This window comes from Vombatus ursinus, unplaced genomic scaffold, assembly GCF_900497805.2.
Source record: "Vombatus ursinus unplaced genomic scaffold, bare-nosed wombat genome assembly UNPS02014812.1, whole genome shotgun sequence".
NCBI lineage: Eukaryota > Metazoa > Chordata > Mammalia > Diprotodontia > Vombatidae > Vombatus > Vombatus ursinus.
The window spans coordinates 96,098,625-96,113,199 of NW_020954590.1; the positions used below are offsets into that span (position 1 = coordinate 96,098,625).

Sequence of the window (14,575 nt, forward strand, 5' to 3'; positions counted from 1 at the left end):
TAGTAGATTATCAAAATTAACTGAAAGATCCAGAGAACACAAGGTCCCACTGAATTTATTATTTGAAAATCATAAAAAAGCATTTTGTTTGGTATGGCAAAATGCCATCTCCTAAAGAACAAAGTGAAGCATCTCAAGGGAAATAACAAAAAAAAGTAGGCAGGAAAGAGACCTAGTAGTACCATATCTAAAACTATACCAGAAAGCAATAATCATCAAAAACACTTTAGCAATAGTTCAAAAATAGAGAGTTCAATCCGTGTAACAGATGAGGTGCATACTGTACAGAAGCAAATGAACCTAGTAGCCTAAAGTTCAACAAACCCAAAGATCCCAGCTCCTGGGGAAGGACTCACTATTTGACAAAAACTTCTAGGAAAATTGGATGGCAGTCTAGCAGAAATGAGGTTAAGAACAATACTAAATATCAAATAAAAGCTAAGTTCCAAATACATACATGACTTAGAAATAAAAAGTCATATTATATATATACAAGTTAGAGGAACTAGGAAGAAATTACCTTTAAGATCTATGTATAGGGGAAAGGTTTATAACTAAACAAAGGACAAAGAGGACTATAAAGGATAAAATGGAAACTTTTGATTGCAAAAAAATTTTAAAGTTTTTTCATATTGCAAATGCAACACAGCTAAGTTGTTATAAGGGAAACAGTTGCCAGGAGAAAATCTTTGTAGCAAGTTGTTCTGATAAAAGTCTCATTTCCAAGACATAGAAGGAACTGTTAGAAATTAGTAAGAATAAAAACCATTCCCCAGTTGATAAATGGTCAAAGGATAGGAACATGAACAGGCAGTTCTCAAGGAAAGAAATCTAAGCTATCAACATACACATGAAAAAATGCTCCAAATCACTAAATTACATTAGAGAAATTGAGGCTCCACTTCATACCTATTGGATTGGCAAAGTTAGGGAAAAGAAGGAAAATTTCACGTGGAAGTGGAAGACAGAATGCCACATAAAGGAAACAGAAAGTACACCTGTTTGGCTGGTGTATAGAATACATGAAATGAAACAATGGAACAAAAAAAGAGAGTTCTGTTTGACAGATGAGGTACACAACGTGCAGAAGCAAATGAACCTAGTGGCCTAGAGTTCAACAAACTCATACCAGCTCCTGGGGGAAGGACTAACTATTTGACAAAAACTGCTGGGGAAATTGGACAGGAATCTAACAGAAATTAGGCTTAAACCAACACTAAAAATAGTGTACAAAGATAAGCTCCAAATTCATTTATGACCTAAAAAGCCAAACTAAAGTCAGAGTATAAAGGGCTTTAAATGCTAACTGGACAAATTTGTACTTTATTCCAAGAGCAATGGGGAGCCACTGAAGTTTCTTGAGAAAGTGATTTCCCTCACCATACCTGTACTTTAAGAATTCTCTAATAAATACAGATGCAAAAATTTTAAATAAAATATTAGCAAATAGATTACAGCAACTTATCACACGAATAATACACTATGACCAGGTAGGATTTATACTAGGAATGCAGGGCTGGTTCAATATAAGGAAAACTATCATAATTGATCACATCAACACCAAAACTAACAGAAACCACATGATCATCTCAATAGATGCAGAAAAAGCTTTTGACAAAATACAACACCCATTCCTATTAAAAACACTAGAGAGTATAAGTATAAATGGAGTCATCCTTAAAATAATAAATAACATCTATCTAAAACCTTCAGCAAACATTATTTTGTAATGGGGACAAGCTAGAAGCATTTCCAATAAGATCCAGGGGTGAAACAAGGATGTCCATTATCACCACTGTTGTTCAATATCTTACTGGAAACATTAGCTTTAGGAATAAGAGAAGAAAAAGAAATTGAAGGTATTAGAATAGGCAAAGAAGAGACAAAGTTATCACTCTTTGCAGATGACATGATGATATACTTAGAGAATCCTAGAGAATCAAGTAAAAAACTACTTGAAATAATAAACAACTTTAGCAAAGTTGCAGGCTATAAAACAAACCTACATAAATCATTGGCATTTCTATATATTACCAACAAAGCCCAACAGAAAGAGATAGAAAGAGAAATTCCATTTAAACTTACTGCAGACATTATAAAATATTTAGGAGTCTACCTCCCAAAACAAACCCAGGAACTATATGAACACAATCACAAAACACTTTTCACACAAATAAAGTCAGATCTAAATAACTGGAAAAACATCAGTTGCTCATCGGTAACCGAGCTAATATGATAAAAATGACGATTCTACCTAAGCTAATTTACTTATTCAGTGCCATACCAATCAAACTACCAAAAAAATTATTTTATGGAGTTAGAAAAAAATAATAACAAGATTCATTTGAAAGAACAAAAGGTCCAGAATATCAAGGGAACTAATGAAAAGAAATGCAGGGGAAGGTGGCCTAGCCATTCCAGATCTCAAATTGTACTACAAACCAGCAATCATCAAAACTGCTTGGTACTGGCTAAGAAATAGAGCAGTGGATCAATGGAATAGGTTAAGTATGCAAGACACAGTAGTCAATGACTATAGTAATCTATTATTTGATAAACCCAAAGACCCCAGCTTCTGGGATAAGAACCCACTCTTTGAAAAAAACTGCTGGGAAAACTGGAAAAGAGTATGGCAGAAACTAGGCATTGATCAAAATCTTACACCATATACCAAAATAAAGTCAAAATGGGTTCATGATTTAGATATAAAGGCTGATACTATAAGCAAACTGGAAGAGCAAGGAATAGTTTACCTACCAGATCTATGGAGAACAAAAGAAATCATGACCAAACAGGAGATAGAGAACATTACGAAATGCAAAATGGATAACTATGATTACATTAAATTGGAAAGTTTTTGCACAAACAAAGCCAATGCAACTCAGATTACAAGGAAGGTAGAAAATTGGGAAAGAATTTTTACAACCAGTCTCTCTGGTAAGGGCCTCATTTCTAAAATATATAGAGAATTAAGTCAAACTTATAAGAATACAAGTCATTCCCCAATTGATAAATGGTCAAAGGATATGCACATGCAGTTCTCAGATGAAGAAATTAAAGTCAACTATAGTCATATGAAAAAATGCTCTAAATCAATATTGATTAGAAAAATGCAAATCAAAACAACTCTGAGGTACCACATCACACCTATCAGATTGGCCAACATGACAAAACAAGAAAATGATAAATGTTGGAGATGGGAAAATTGGAACACTAATGCATTGTTAGTGGAGTTGTGAAATGATCCTACCATTTTGGAGAGCAATTTGGAACTATGCCCAAAGGGCTATAAAAAAGTACATACCCTTTGACCCAGCAATAGCACTTCTAGGGCTATATCCCAAAGAGATCACACAAACGGGAAAAGGACCTACATGTACAAAAATATTCATAGCAGCTCTTTTTGTGGTGGCAAAGAATTGGAAATTGAGAGGATGCCCATCCATTGGGGAATGGCTGAGCAAGTTGTGGTGTATGAATGTGATGGAATACTATTGTGCTATAAGAAATGATGGACAGACTGACTTCAGAAAAACCTGGAAAGACTTGTATGGTCTGATGTTGAGTGAAGTGAGCAGAACCAAGAGAACGTTGTACACAATAACAGCCACATTGTGTGATGACTAATATTGATAAACTTAACCCTTCCCGGCAATACAAGGATCTAAGATATCTCCAGAGGTCTTGTGATGGAAAATGCTATCCACACCCAAAAAAAGAACTATGGAAGCCGAATTGTTATTTTTTTCTCTTCCATTGAGTTTTGTTTCCTATTTCTGGTGGGTCCTCCAATTGGTTCTAATTCTTACTTACAACATCATTAATGTGAAAATATGTTTAATAGGAATGTATACATATAGCCTATATCAGATTGTGCGCTATCTTGGGGAGGGAGGTGGGGAGAAAGGGGGAGAAAAATTTTAAACTTAAAAGCATATGGAAGTGATTGTTGATAAATCATTATAAATTAATAAAAAAAAAAGAACACTGACATGGCAACTGCACGGAGAGTAGAGAAAGAAGAAACAATGCAAAATTGGTCTTTCTGACCAATTAGAAAGCTATTATAATAGTCTATTTGAAAAATGGAGAGGGTCTACCTATACTAGGGTAATTGTGCTATGAACAGAAAGAAAAGGACATAGGAGACAGACATTAAAGAGCTTGAATCAATAAGACTTGACTATTAATTGTATATGGGGATGACGGAAAATGAAGAGTCAAGGATGACTACTGGAAGAATGTGGTGCTCTTGACAAAAGGAGGAAAGGTAGAAGAAGGAGTGGGTTTAGAAAGAGAATGAATTTCTTTCGAACTTATGGAGCTTGAGATGCCTATCAGATATCCAGGTGATCATGTCAAATACAAAGTTGAAAATGCACAAATTGAGCTCAAGAGAAAGATAAGGACTAGAAATACAATTTTGGGAATAAGCCATGTAGAGATGATAGCTGAATCCATAGGAGATGATGAGATCACCAAAAGAGAGAATGTAGAGAGAGAGAGGAGAAGGCCAGGCTCAGAGACAGGACATAGATGATGAACCTGCAAAAGAGAACAATAATGATCAGTCAGAAAGGGAGAAAGAGAACCATGACAGATCAATATCATGAAAACCCAAGAAGGAGAGTATAATAGGATCAATTATCTATCAGGGTTCCCTCTCTCCCTAAAACATGGTTTAGGCAAGTTTTTTTTAATAAAAAGCAACAAAGCTGTATCTAGGATTTGAGACTAGCCCAAGAGGTACATGGTGCAAGCTGTACTTCCCTTGACTCAACTTTCTGGTAGCCTTCGACCTACTGACTTGTCTTCCTGGTCACCTAAAGGCATAAAAAGGCCCACCCATGTGGGGTGGGGACCCTTTAGAGTTGGCAGAAGCCCCAAAATGCAAATCATCATATCCTACCCAGACAACAAGACACATATCCATATGAAAACAAAGGGAGCCACATCTACCCAAGCTAAGCACTAAAATATTCTTGCTCAACATTCTTTCTATGCTATGGCTCAGTAAGCCTCTTTCTGTTAATTGCTGAATGATCTATGAATACATCATTTCATTCTAACATTGAACTTGAACAGGATACCAGCCCAAGTCAGGCCTGCCCCTGACAGGCCCAAGCCTTAGGATACACCACAGCACAGGAGTCAGGATCAGGATGATTACTCTTCAAGAGGCTAAGAACAGTCACACAAAAAGGGAGACAGAACAATGACAAAGCAGTATCATGAAAATCCACAGAGGAGAAAGTATCAAAAAGGAGAGCTTGTAAACCGTGTTGAATGCTGAAGAAATATCAAGAAAGAAGAGGACTGAAAAGTGGCCATTGGAATTTAGCAATAAAATCATTGGTGACCTTGCAGAGAGTAGTTTCCATTCACTGGTGGGGATAAAAACCAGATTACAAGGGCTGGAGAAGCAAATAGCTTTTTCTAGGACTTTGTTTGGAATAGAAAGAGAGATATTAGATATCTTGAGGGGATAGCAGGATCATGCCAAGGTTTTTTTTAAGGATGGAAGACATCTGGGTATATCTGATGGCAGTAGGGAGCAGCTTAGAGGTAAGAAGACAGTGGGATTTAGGGAGAGAGGAAATGATCAAAGGGGCAAACTGCCAGCAGGTACACATCCAGTAGGTCACAGGTCAATTTGAATATTTTAGTATTTGAAAGCAGTCAATCAGTCCATAATTTGAAGTCTTTTCTTCCCCCTTTAAAAAAAATCAGAACAACTGCATCTTGGAAACAGAAAGGAACTGGTAAGGGTTGCTACAAGCCAGCTGACTACCCCACTGGGTCCTTGACCTGATCATAATTTTTTTAAATTATGAAGTTGACAAGAATGGGGCATTTCCATATATAATAGCTAGCTAGCATCTATATATTTCCATATACTAAGAAGAACAAAAAAGGAGGCTTGTCTATGAAGCCATGCATTTCTACTGTACATAGCTTGGATTTTTTAAGTATACATGAAATTTAATGTGGTAGTTCCAATATTGTCCTGCTAGTCTGAAAGCCATCTCACAAAGAATATTTTTAAAAGAAAAAAAGAAAGAAAAAGAGTGAGAAGATTTTTTAAATCAGTAAATATTATCAATATATTGAAATAATTGACCTTATATATATTTATACATTGGCAATTGACAAGATGTCTCCCGCTTAATAATATAGTTTGAGATTAGGAAGAGCATGTGTGTATATGTGTACGTGTTCTGTCATTCCTTTGTCATTCATCTGATATCTAATCCTCTCACTATTATGTTTCAATAATTGGTTTCCTTCATAATTATATGTATTTTGTTTTATATATTTAAAAACACTCTGAGAAGGGGTCCTTAGAAGTCACCAAACTGTCAGAGGAGTCCATTATACCAAAAAAAAAAAGGTGAAGAATTCCTGATCTACATTATTAACTCCTCTACTAAACAAAGTTCCAAGGAAGCACAAAGCCTATAATCTTAGCTGAACCTTGCATCTCCTCTAGTGTCTAACCCAGTGCTCCACATGTAATAGGGGCTTTAATATGTGTTACATGGCATTATTTTAGACCCTTAGAATGCCATAAAAATTACTTACTATTATTGACTTCTCTTCTACCCTCATTTTAAGCTTTAATAGAAATACATATAAACGAAAACCATGTTGCCTAAGAATAATCTTCACAAGAATCATGTGACAGATCTACAAAATATTTTGCTGGCTTACAAATTCCAAATTGAGGCACACTGATCTTGTTCAGGCAATTACTGAAAATATATACTACTAAAAGTCAACATAATATTTAGTACTTGAATGAGTCACTACTTATCATGTCCTAATAGAATAGGTATTATGAGTCTCATTTTACAAATAAGGAAACTGAGAATTTGAGTTACCCAAAGCCATACTGCATTTTCACAAAATTATGTAAAGCAACAGTCCAGTCTAACCAGTCTAGCAAGGTCTAAAGTTCTTAGCCCTGTCTTGTACTCAGACCACTGGTCTACACTACCTCTCTCAGGAATATCTATTTCACAATAAAGTTTCCCTTTCATGCTATTAGTAGTATCATCTGTGTCATCTACTTCTTTACACTTGCTTATACCTGCTGGAACTAACAAAATACAAAGTCAGAAAGCAGGCTGGAAGAATAAGCAAACAAAAAATAAACTCCCCATAAAAAGCTATTATGTTGACAAGGATGCTAAAGACTTATAGAAGCAAAAGAAGAAAATGGCTCAAAATATTTACAGGCAAAGCCCCACAGAAAAATGCAGCTCGAGCATAAATTTAAATAGAATACCTGGAAAAGATGATGCAAGAGTTAAAAAAATATTTTGTCAATGAAATGAGAATGCTATAGGAAAAAGAGAGCTATGGAAGAAATCATTGGAAAGGAAAGTAAAAGCTTGGCACAAGAGATACAAAGCCTTGCTCAAGCAAAAAACTCAATGAAAATTAGAAAAACTCAAATAGAAGCCAATGACTCTATCAGAAAACAGGAAATATTTTCTTAAAAAAGTCAAAAGACTAAAAAAAAAAGAAGATAATATAAGTTGCCTCATACCAAAAACAACTGAGCTAGAAAATCACTCAAGAAGAAAAAAAAATTAGGAATCATTGGGCTACCTGAAAGCCATGACCAAAAAAAGAACTTAAACATCATATTTCAAGAGTATTTAAAGAAAACTACCCAGATCTTTTAGAATAAGAGGTCAAAATAGAAACAACAAAGAATCCACTCGTCATGTCCTGAAGGAAACTCCAAAATAAAAACTACTGGGGACATTATACCCCATAACCAGAGCTTTCAGGTCAAATAAAAAATATGGCAAGCAGTCAGAAAGAAAGAATTCAAGTACCAAAGAGCCATAGTCAGAATCACACATAGTAACTACCACTATAAAGGAATGGATAACTTAGGACATAATATTCCAGAAGGCAAAAGATGTAGACTTACAGCCAATAATAAATTATCCTGAAATTTTTACTATAATCCTAAAGGGGGAAAAAATGGACCTTTAATTAAATACAGGATGTTCAAGTATTCCTGATGAAAACACCAGAGCTGCAAAGAAACTGAAGTTCAAACACAGGGGCTAAGAGAAACACAAAAAAAAGGTAAACAGGAAAAAACAATCATAAGGGCCTAAACAAGGATGTATTTTTATGTTTAAATATGGAGAAATGATATATGTGTCTCCTCTGAACCCTATCAGCATCAGGTGTTATAGAGGGAATCTATTTAGATAAAAGGCCTAGAAGTAACTCTGCTGTGTATTAATAATCTTAAAAGAAGAATGGAGAGAGAAAGTACAAAATTATTATAGTTTCTCATCTATACACAGTCCTTTGATGGGAAATAATTCCCTAATGATGGGAAATATGTATTGCATACATATTTATCTTAAATTGTTCACCCCAAACTTTTTTAGACATTAAATATATTAAGGCAACTACTTATTTGTAAATTTAGCATCAGTAGACACGACACAGTTGTCGTGTAATCAACAAGATGAAGAACATTTTCTCCAGTCCCCAATAACTCTCAAAACCCCTGAAAGAGGAATTATGAGCCAAAGTTTCAATCACAACTGTTCCCGCAGGATAAGAAAACAAGAAAGATTACTCAACAAGGTAACAGACTTACAAATTAATAGTGGATAATACTACTCCCTAGTGTGCTAACTCAGCACTCCACCTCTCCCTACATCCCTTAAGCACAGGCTGGGCAAACAAACCAAACCGCAGGCTTGTTCTTTAGGAACTACTCCAGGAATTCACTCCTTTTGTAGTCTTTGCTAGCACACCTTGTCCCTACTCTTCCCTCAGCATCCTATTGCAACAGCAGACAACCTCAACTCTACTCATGAGGTGAAGGATGGGGGGGGTGGGAGGGACAGGGGGAACTGGAACTGGGGAACTACCTGAGGTATTCCCTAGGTAAGGGAATCCCAAGGTGACAGAAATTCTGCCTATAACACCTATTCTCCTATCCCCTGAGCTGCAAAAAAAAGTAACTCAGCTCATGCAGAGAACCAAGGAACAGAGATAACTGGGTTGGGAAGGAAGGATGGCATTGTAGCACCAAGCCTTAATGAAAGGGTACTGACATCCAGCTAGGGCCAGTCCCATCCCTCCAGAAGTTACCTGAGGCAGGGACTGAGACTGATGAAAAGCAAGTTCATCAGTATGGGAAGAGGCTGAGACAACCTGTGGCAAGGAATTGGAAAAGAATCTACCCATCAAATGGTGAATGGCTAAACAAGTTGTATTATGTATATAAATGTTATAGCATACTATTGAAATGATGAAGGAAATGGTTTCAGAGAAAACTGGCAAGACTTGTATAAACTGACACAGGGTAAAGTGAACAGAACCAGGAGAACAATTTATACAAAAACAATATTGCAAAGGCAAACAACTTTGAAAGACTTAGGGACTCTGACCAGAGTAATAACCAACCACTATTTCAAAAGACTTGTTACGAAAAATGTTATCCACCTCCTGAGACAGAGCTGAAAGACTCAAGAGTACAAAATGAGACATGTATGTATGTATGTGTGTATGTACATGTATATGTGTATATATATGAGTGTGTGTATATACATATATGATTTATACAAAAACAACATTGTAAAAAACAACATTGAAAGATTTAAGATCTTTGATCAATGCAAGAACCAACCATAATTCCAGGAGACTGATGATGATCAATGTCACCCACATCCTGAGAGAAAGGTGATGGGTTCACAATGCAGGATGAGTCATACACTTCTACACATGAACAATTTGGGAACTTGTTGTGCTTAACTATGCATGCTTATTACAAAGGTTTTTTTTTATTTTAAATTAGGAGAAGGTGGAATGGAGAAAAAGTAAATGTTAATTAATTGAAAACTATTCCTGTAGGTAGATTCTTTAAATTGGTGCTTTATTTTATGTATTTAGAAGTTCTGGAAAGTGTCTTCTATTTACTTCTTGCATTATGGCAAGTTTGGGGTTACTTTTTTTTCCATGTTCTTCTGGTAGACATTATCCTTAAGTGTCTCTATGCATCTTGTCTTCAAGATCGATGCGTTTTAATTTTATAGACATCATGTCTTCTTTTAAAGTTATTTTTTGCTTCTCTTTTTCCAGATAGTCCTTCACTTCAGTATATTCTCAATCTGTTTTCCTCCCCTTTTGCTTTTCTGGAGCAACTTGGCACTATGAAGTCAAGTTTTTTTCTACTAATTATTCCTGCTGTGCAGGCCATAAATTCTGCCATTTGTTCCCATCTAACGTCTCTCAAGATTCTAATTTCTCTCTTTGAGCCATCTGGAAACATCTTGCTGAAACTGCATGCTCTATCGGAAATCTCCAGGGTTCTATGTTTCATGAGGTGCTGGTTGAATATGCTTTGTGTGGAATATTTATTTAGACATGTTTCTAACCTTTTAGATATCTTCTTTCTCATTTTCCCTACTAATCTTTGTATCTTCCTTGTTGATTTAGTTGATTGTGCTCTAGGTTTTTAATTGAATTTTCTTCCAGATCTATGGTGGTTTTAGCCTTTTTTCCTTATTTTTGTCCGTCACATACTTTCTAATTCCTCCCTCTTTTTTGTTTAAGTCAAGAATGGGGAGTCAGGCTTGGTCAATACTTTCATATATTTTATATTTTATATTCTTAATAAAGCAATAAAGTCTGACATAAGCAAACAATTATCTTTCAAAATAACAAAAAGAAACCTAATTCATGAATTGGCTAATATTCTAGTCCTTACCCTTCACAGACATTCAGTTGAAGAGCTACAAATCTGATGGAACAGACTGTGCCCAAAACATGCATAATAATGGCTACAGTTGGTTACAAGGCCTCTTCCAGGCTTTCTGTCTCCCTGAAACTCCATGGCAATGGTGTTAAACCAAAGTAGAAGGGGAAGCCACTAAAATGTACATAAGGATCCCTGAGGACTGCATATGAACTTAGTTTTAAAATATGATATTATCTATATTTTATTGTATTTTTGTTAAATATTTCTCTATTATATTTTCATACATTCAATCTGCTGCACTCCAAAGTGTTGTGGGCCAAATGCAGTTGTATATTTGAAACCTCTGCTCTAAACAATATCTAGCTAAACGTAAGGATTTTGTTCAAAGTGAATCTGGGGGGAGGGGCAGCTAAGTGGCATAGTGGATAGAGCACTGGCCCTGGAGTCAGGAGGACCTGAGTTCAAATCCGGTCTCAGACACTTGACATTTACTAGCTATGTGACCCCGGGCAAATCACTTAAACACATTGCCTAGCAAAGAAACAAAAAGAAAAGAACAAAAAAAGGAAATCTGGATGCCAGTATGGTCCACTAAAACTTTCTCAAAGATGCTTGGTCTCCTCCTGGGTCTCCTCCAACCTAAACTTTCATTTGACCCCACATTCCCTTAATATATTGTTCTATATGTCTCCTCCCTTTTACAGACAAACTTCCAGGAAAAGCTACCTACACTTGTTACTGCCACTTCCTCACATCCCTTGCAATATACTTCTCAACTCCTTGAATTTGGCAATCCCACCACTCAAATCAAATTGCCCTCTCCAAGGTCACCAACAATTTCATAATTACTAAACTCGATAACCTTTTCTTAACCCTCATCCTTCTTGATCTCTCTGTGCCACAGGATACTGCTGACCAACCCTTCCTCCTAGCTATCTTCTCCATGCCAAGTTTTTGTTACACTGCTTTCTCCTAGTTTTCCTACCTATCTAACCAATTTTTCTTAGGGTCCTTTGTAAGAGGATCATTTTATATCATTCTTTTTCCAAATCCTCCCACATTTTGAACTTCCCTATCACTGTCAAGGGTACAACCCTTCTCCCAGTCACCCAAGCACTAGCGAAGAGAGTGGGATCAGTAATAGGATTGCCCCTTAAGCAACCCACCCCCATAAAAAACATAAAAGAGGAAAAGAAGTTAATTGAACTATTTAAAAGAATGCACAGAACAGAACAGAAAGAGGTAGAAAAGAAAACACAGAAAAACAGGACAGCTTTGAAAGTAACATGGAAGTTGTTAGATATGTTTTAAAAGCATAGTTTCACATACAATCATTTTTCCTCTTCTATTTTAGATATGGAAATACTCTTTTTTTTTGGTATAGTGTAGAATACAAAAATGGAAGAAAAAAAAGAGTAAGTTTTCAACTTTAACCTACAATAATTGGGCCAAGAAACAATGAAAAGCATACTCAGGATTTACAACATCTAAAACTTAAAATTCCTGAAGTCCCACTACCAAAATATCAGTCTAAAAGTCTAAAAGTGAGGCAGCCTAGTACGCTAGAAAGCACATCTAAGGGTCAAGGGAACTTCATGCAAGTCTTAATGCTGCCACTTAATCTTGGGCATGCTGGTCACTCTTCTTTTCTAAGTCTTAATTTCCTCATCTGTAAAATAAGGATAATCTGGGACTCTGGGACTGCTTGAATGATAATAATCTCAGAGAGTTACATACTACATATTATAAAACAATAGCAGAATGTTATTAGAATAGTAGAGTAAGTTACAGAGCCCACAATAAATTAATAGAAGCATATAATTATAGGCTAATGAAAAGGCCAAAAATTAAGTTATCAAAAAAAATTTCTTCTTCAAATTCTATTGTCCATGGTAGCTAAAAACCATACTGAATAACGAACAAACTGTTATAAAAACATATGAGCTGCAAATAACATATTTTATTGTTTATTAATTTGCTTTTAAATCTACTTAAGAGGGTATATAACATTGTAAATCTGATCCAGATTTTTTGTAAAAATGATTTTCTTTTAAAGATTCATGAACTAACAGAGGTAAAAGGAGACTTGGAAATTATTTCCAATCCCCATGAATTACAGATTAAAAAAAAGTAGGGTCAGAGAAGCAAGTAATGCTAGTAAATAGCAATGCCAGAATTTAAATAATATAGTGTGAAGAGGTGTTGGTCTCTTTTTTCCATTAATATTTACTCATTAGCAGGTTTTCTTTACCTATAGCTGCAATTATCAATTTATTTAGACTAAATGAGGGAAGAGTGACTATAAATAAAATCCTCCACATATTTCATCTTCTTGTTCATTAAATCTCTTTAAACAACTGATAGTGAGTTTAAAAATGACAAATTTTAGTTTTATTCTTTTCCTTACCTGAACCACATTTAGAAAGAGCTGCTGGTAAACAATTAAGTAACAAAAGATTAAAGCACAAGAAGAAGAAAGGGAAGTAAAGAGAATAGATAATCCATATTCCTCATAATCAAATCCTAGAAAATTGCTGACTTCAGGGCTAATCCTAAAGTGTAACTATGCCATCATAATCTCAAATTTCCAAGAGTAGATGATTGACTCCAAAAATTAACATGTAAGTAATATAGTTTAACATTTATATTTTTAAATTTGTAGTTTTGCCAATGTATTAAGATTTTTTAAGTGAAAATATAAGACACTATTGTGGGTATATACTGTAAGAATAACTTACATGTTCTAAATTTCTTCCTTGGAAAAATAAATATTAAAAATTAACACATAGATAATAATAAATCATTTGGCTTCAATACTAACATACCCAACATAATGTGAATTAGATGAATTTTAGAAATAAAAATCATACTGGATAAGGTTGATAATCGCAATTTCTAGAGGAAAGACTCAATTTCAGATAGTTTCTAGAATGAAGAGAAAAGTCTGGCTCATTAATATATCTTGGCTCATGAGTACTAGATGGGTTTGCCCTTTTTAGATCTAGGTATTATGGACAAAAAAATGAGGATGACGGGTGGGAATTAAAGAAGGAAAATCTGTTTCAATTCAATCTACCTTTAATTGTATATTACCTCAACACAGAAACAATGACTTCAGCCCCCACACTTCTAGCCCTTCCCCATTAAAAAAAAAGCCAAAAAATGGAAAAAGACAAATCTAAGACTACATATTTGATTTATTTTATTAAGCAGCTTGCCAGACCATAAAATAACCTGTTCAGAACATAAGGTATGGCTCACAACCTAAAATTGTAACCTTACCTTGGCATGAGCAGGCCCTCTTTCATTCAGAAGCTTATACTGGGGTTGAACTCTATTGAAACGGGCTAACTCATTTACCAGACACATTGGAGTTTTCTCTTTGGGGTTTGCCATGTTATCTTGGAGAGGAGCTGTAAATAAAGAATCTGTAAAGTTTTGGTGGAGAAACACCTTCTTCACAACTTCATAAAACTTTGCAAAAATGAAAAAAAATGTATTTTTAAAAAACATTTTGCAGATTATTAATCTTACCAAAACCATACACCTGTATAAATTATTGAGTAAAATTTATGTAACTCTGAAAATCTTTTTTTTGCCTTTTCCATTACATGCAACAGAAGTAATTTATCATTCACAAAATAACTATCAAATAAAAACAAAAAACTTTTCCCTCTCCTCAATAACTAATAATGCTATATATGGCAGCAGATTTATAAAATCTGTTACATAATTTAAAATTTCATTAACTAAAAAAAAATTGTTGGTTCAAAGGTCAAATAATTTAACTTCCAAGTAGAAGTTTAATTAAATATTTTTATTTCCTTATTA

At 34.9% G+C, this 14,575-nt stretch overlaps 1 protein-coding gene across 3 annotated transcripts in view; it reads right to left on the bottom strand.

The window, feature by feature from the left end:
- The window catches only part of LOC114054266 (double-stranded RNA-binding protein Staufen homolog 2-like), a 405,344-nt gene that overhangs the window by 347,610 nt on the left and 43,159 nt on the right, over positions 1-14,575 (bottom strand). For 2 of the 3 annotated variants that reach the window (XM_027877452.1, XM_027877453.1), the window contains exon 3: positions 14,027-14,157. The exons of the other annotated variant lie outside the window; for it this stretch is intronic. In XM_027877452.1, the coding sequence (XP_027733253.1) occupies positions 14,027-14,157 (131 nt within the window). The remainder of the gene's footprint in view (positions 1-14,026; positions 14,158-14,575) is intronic. 3 annotated transcript variants of the gene reach the window in all.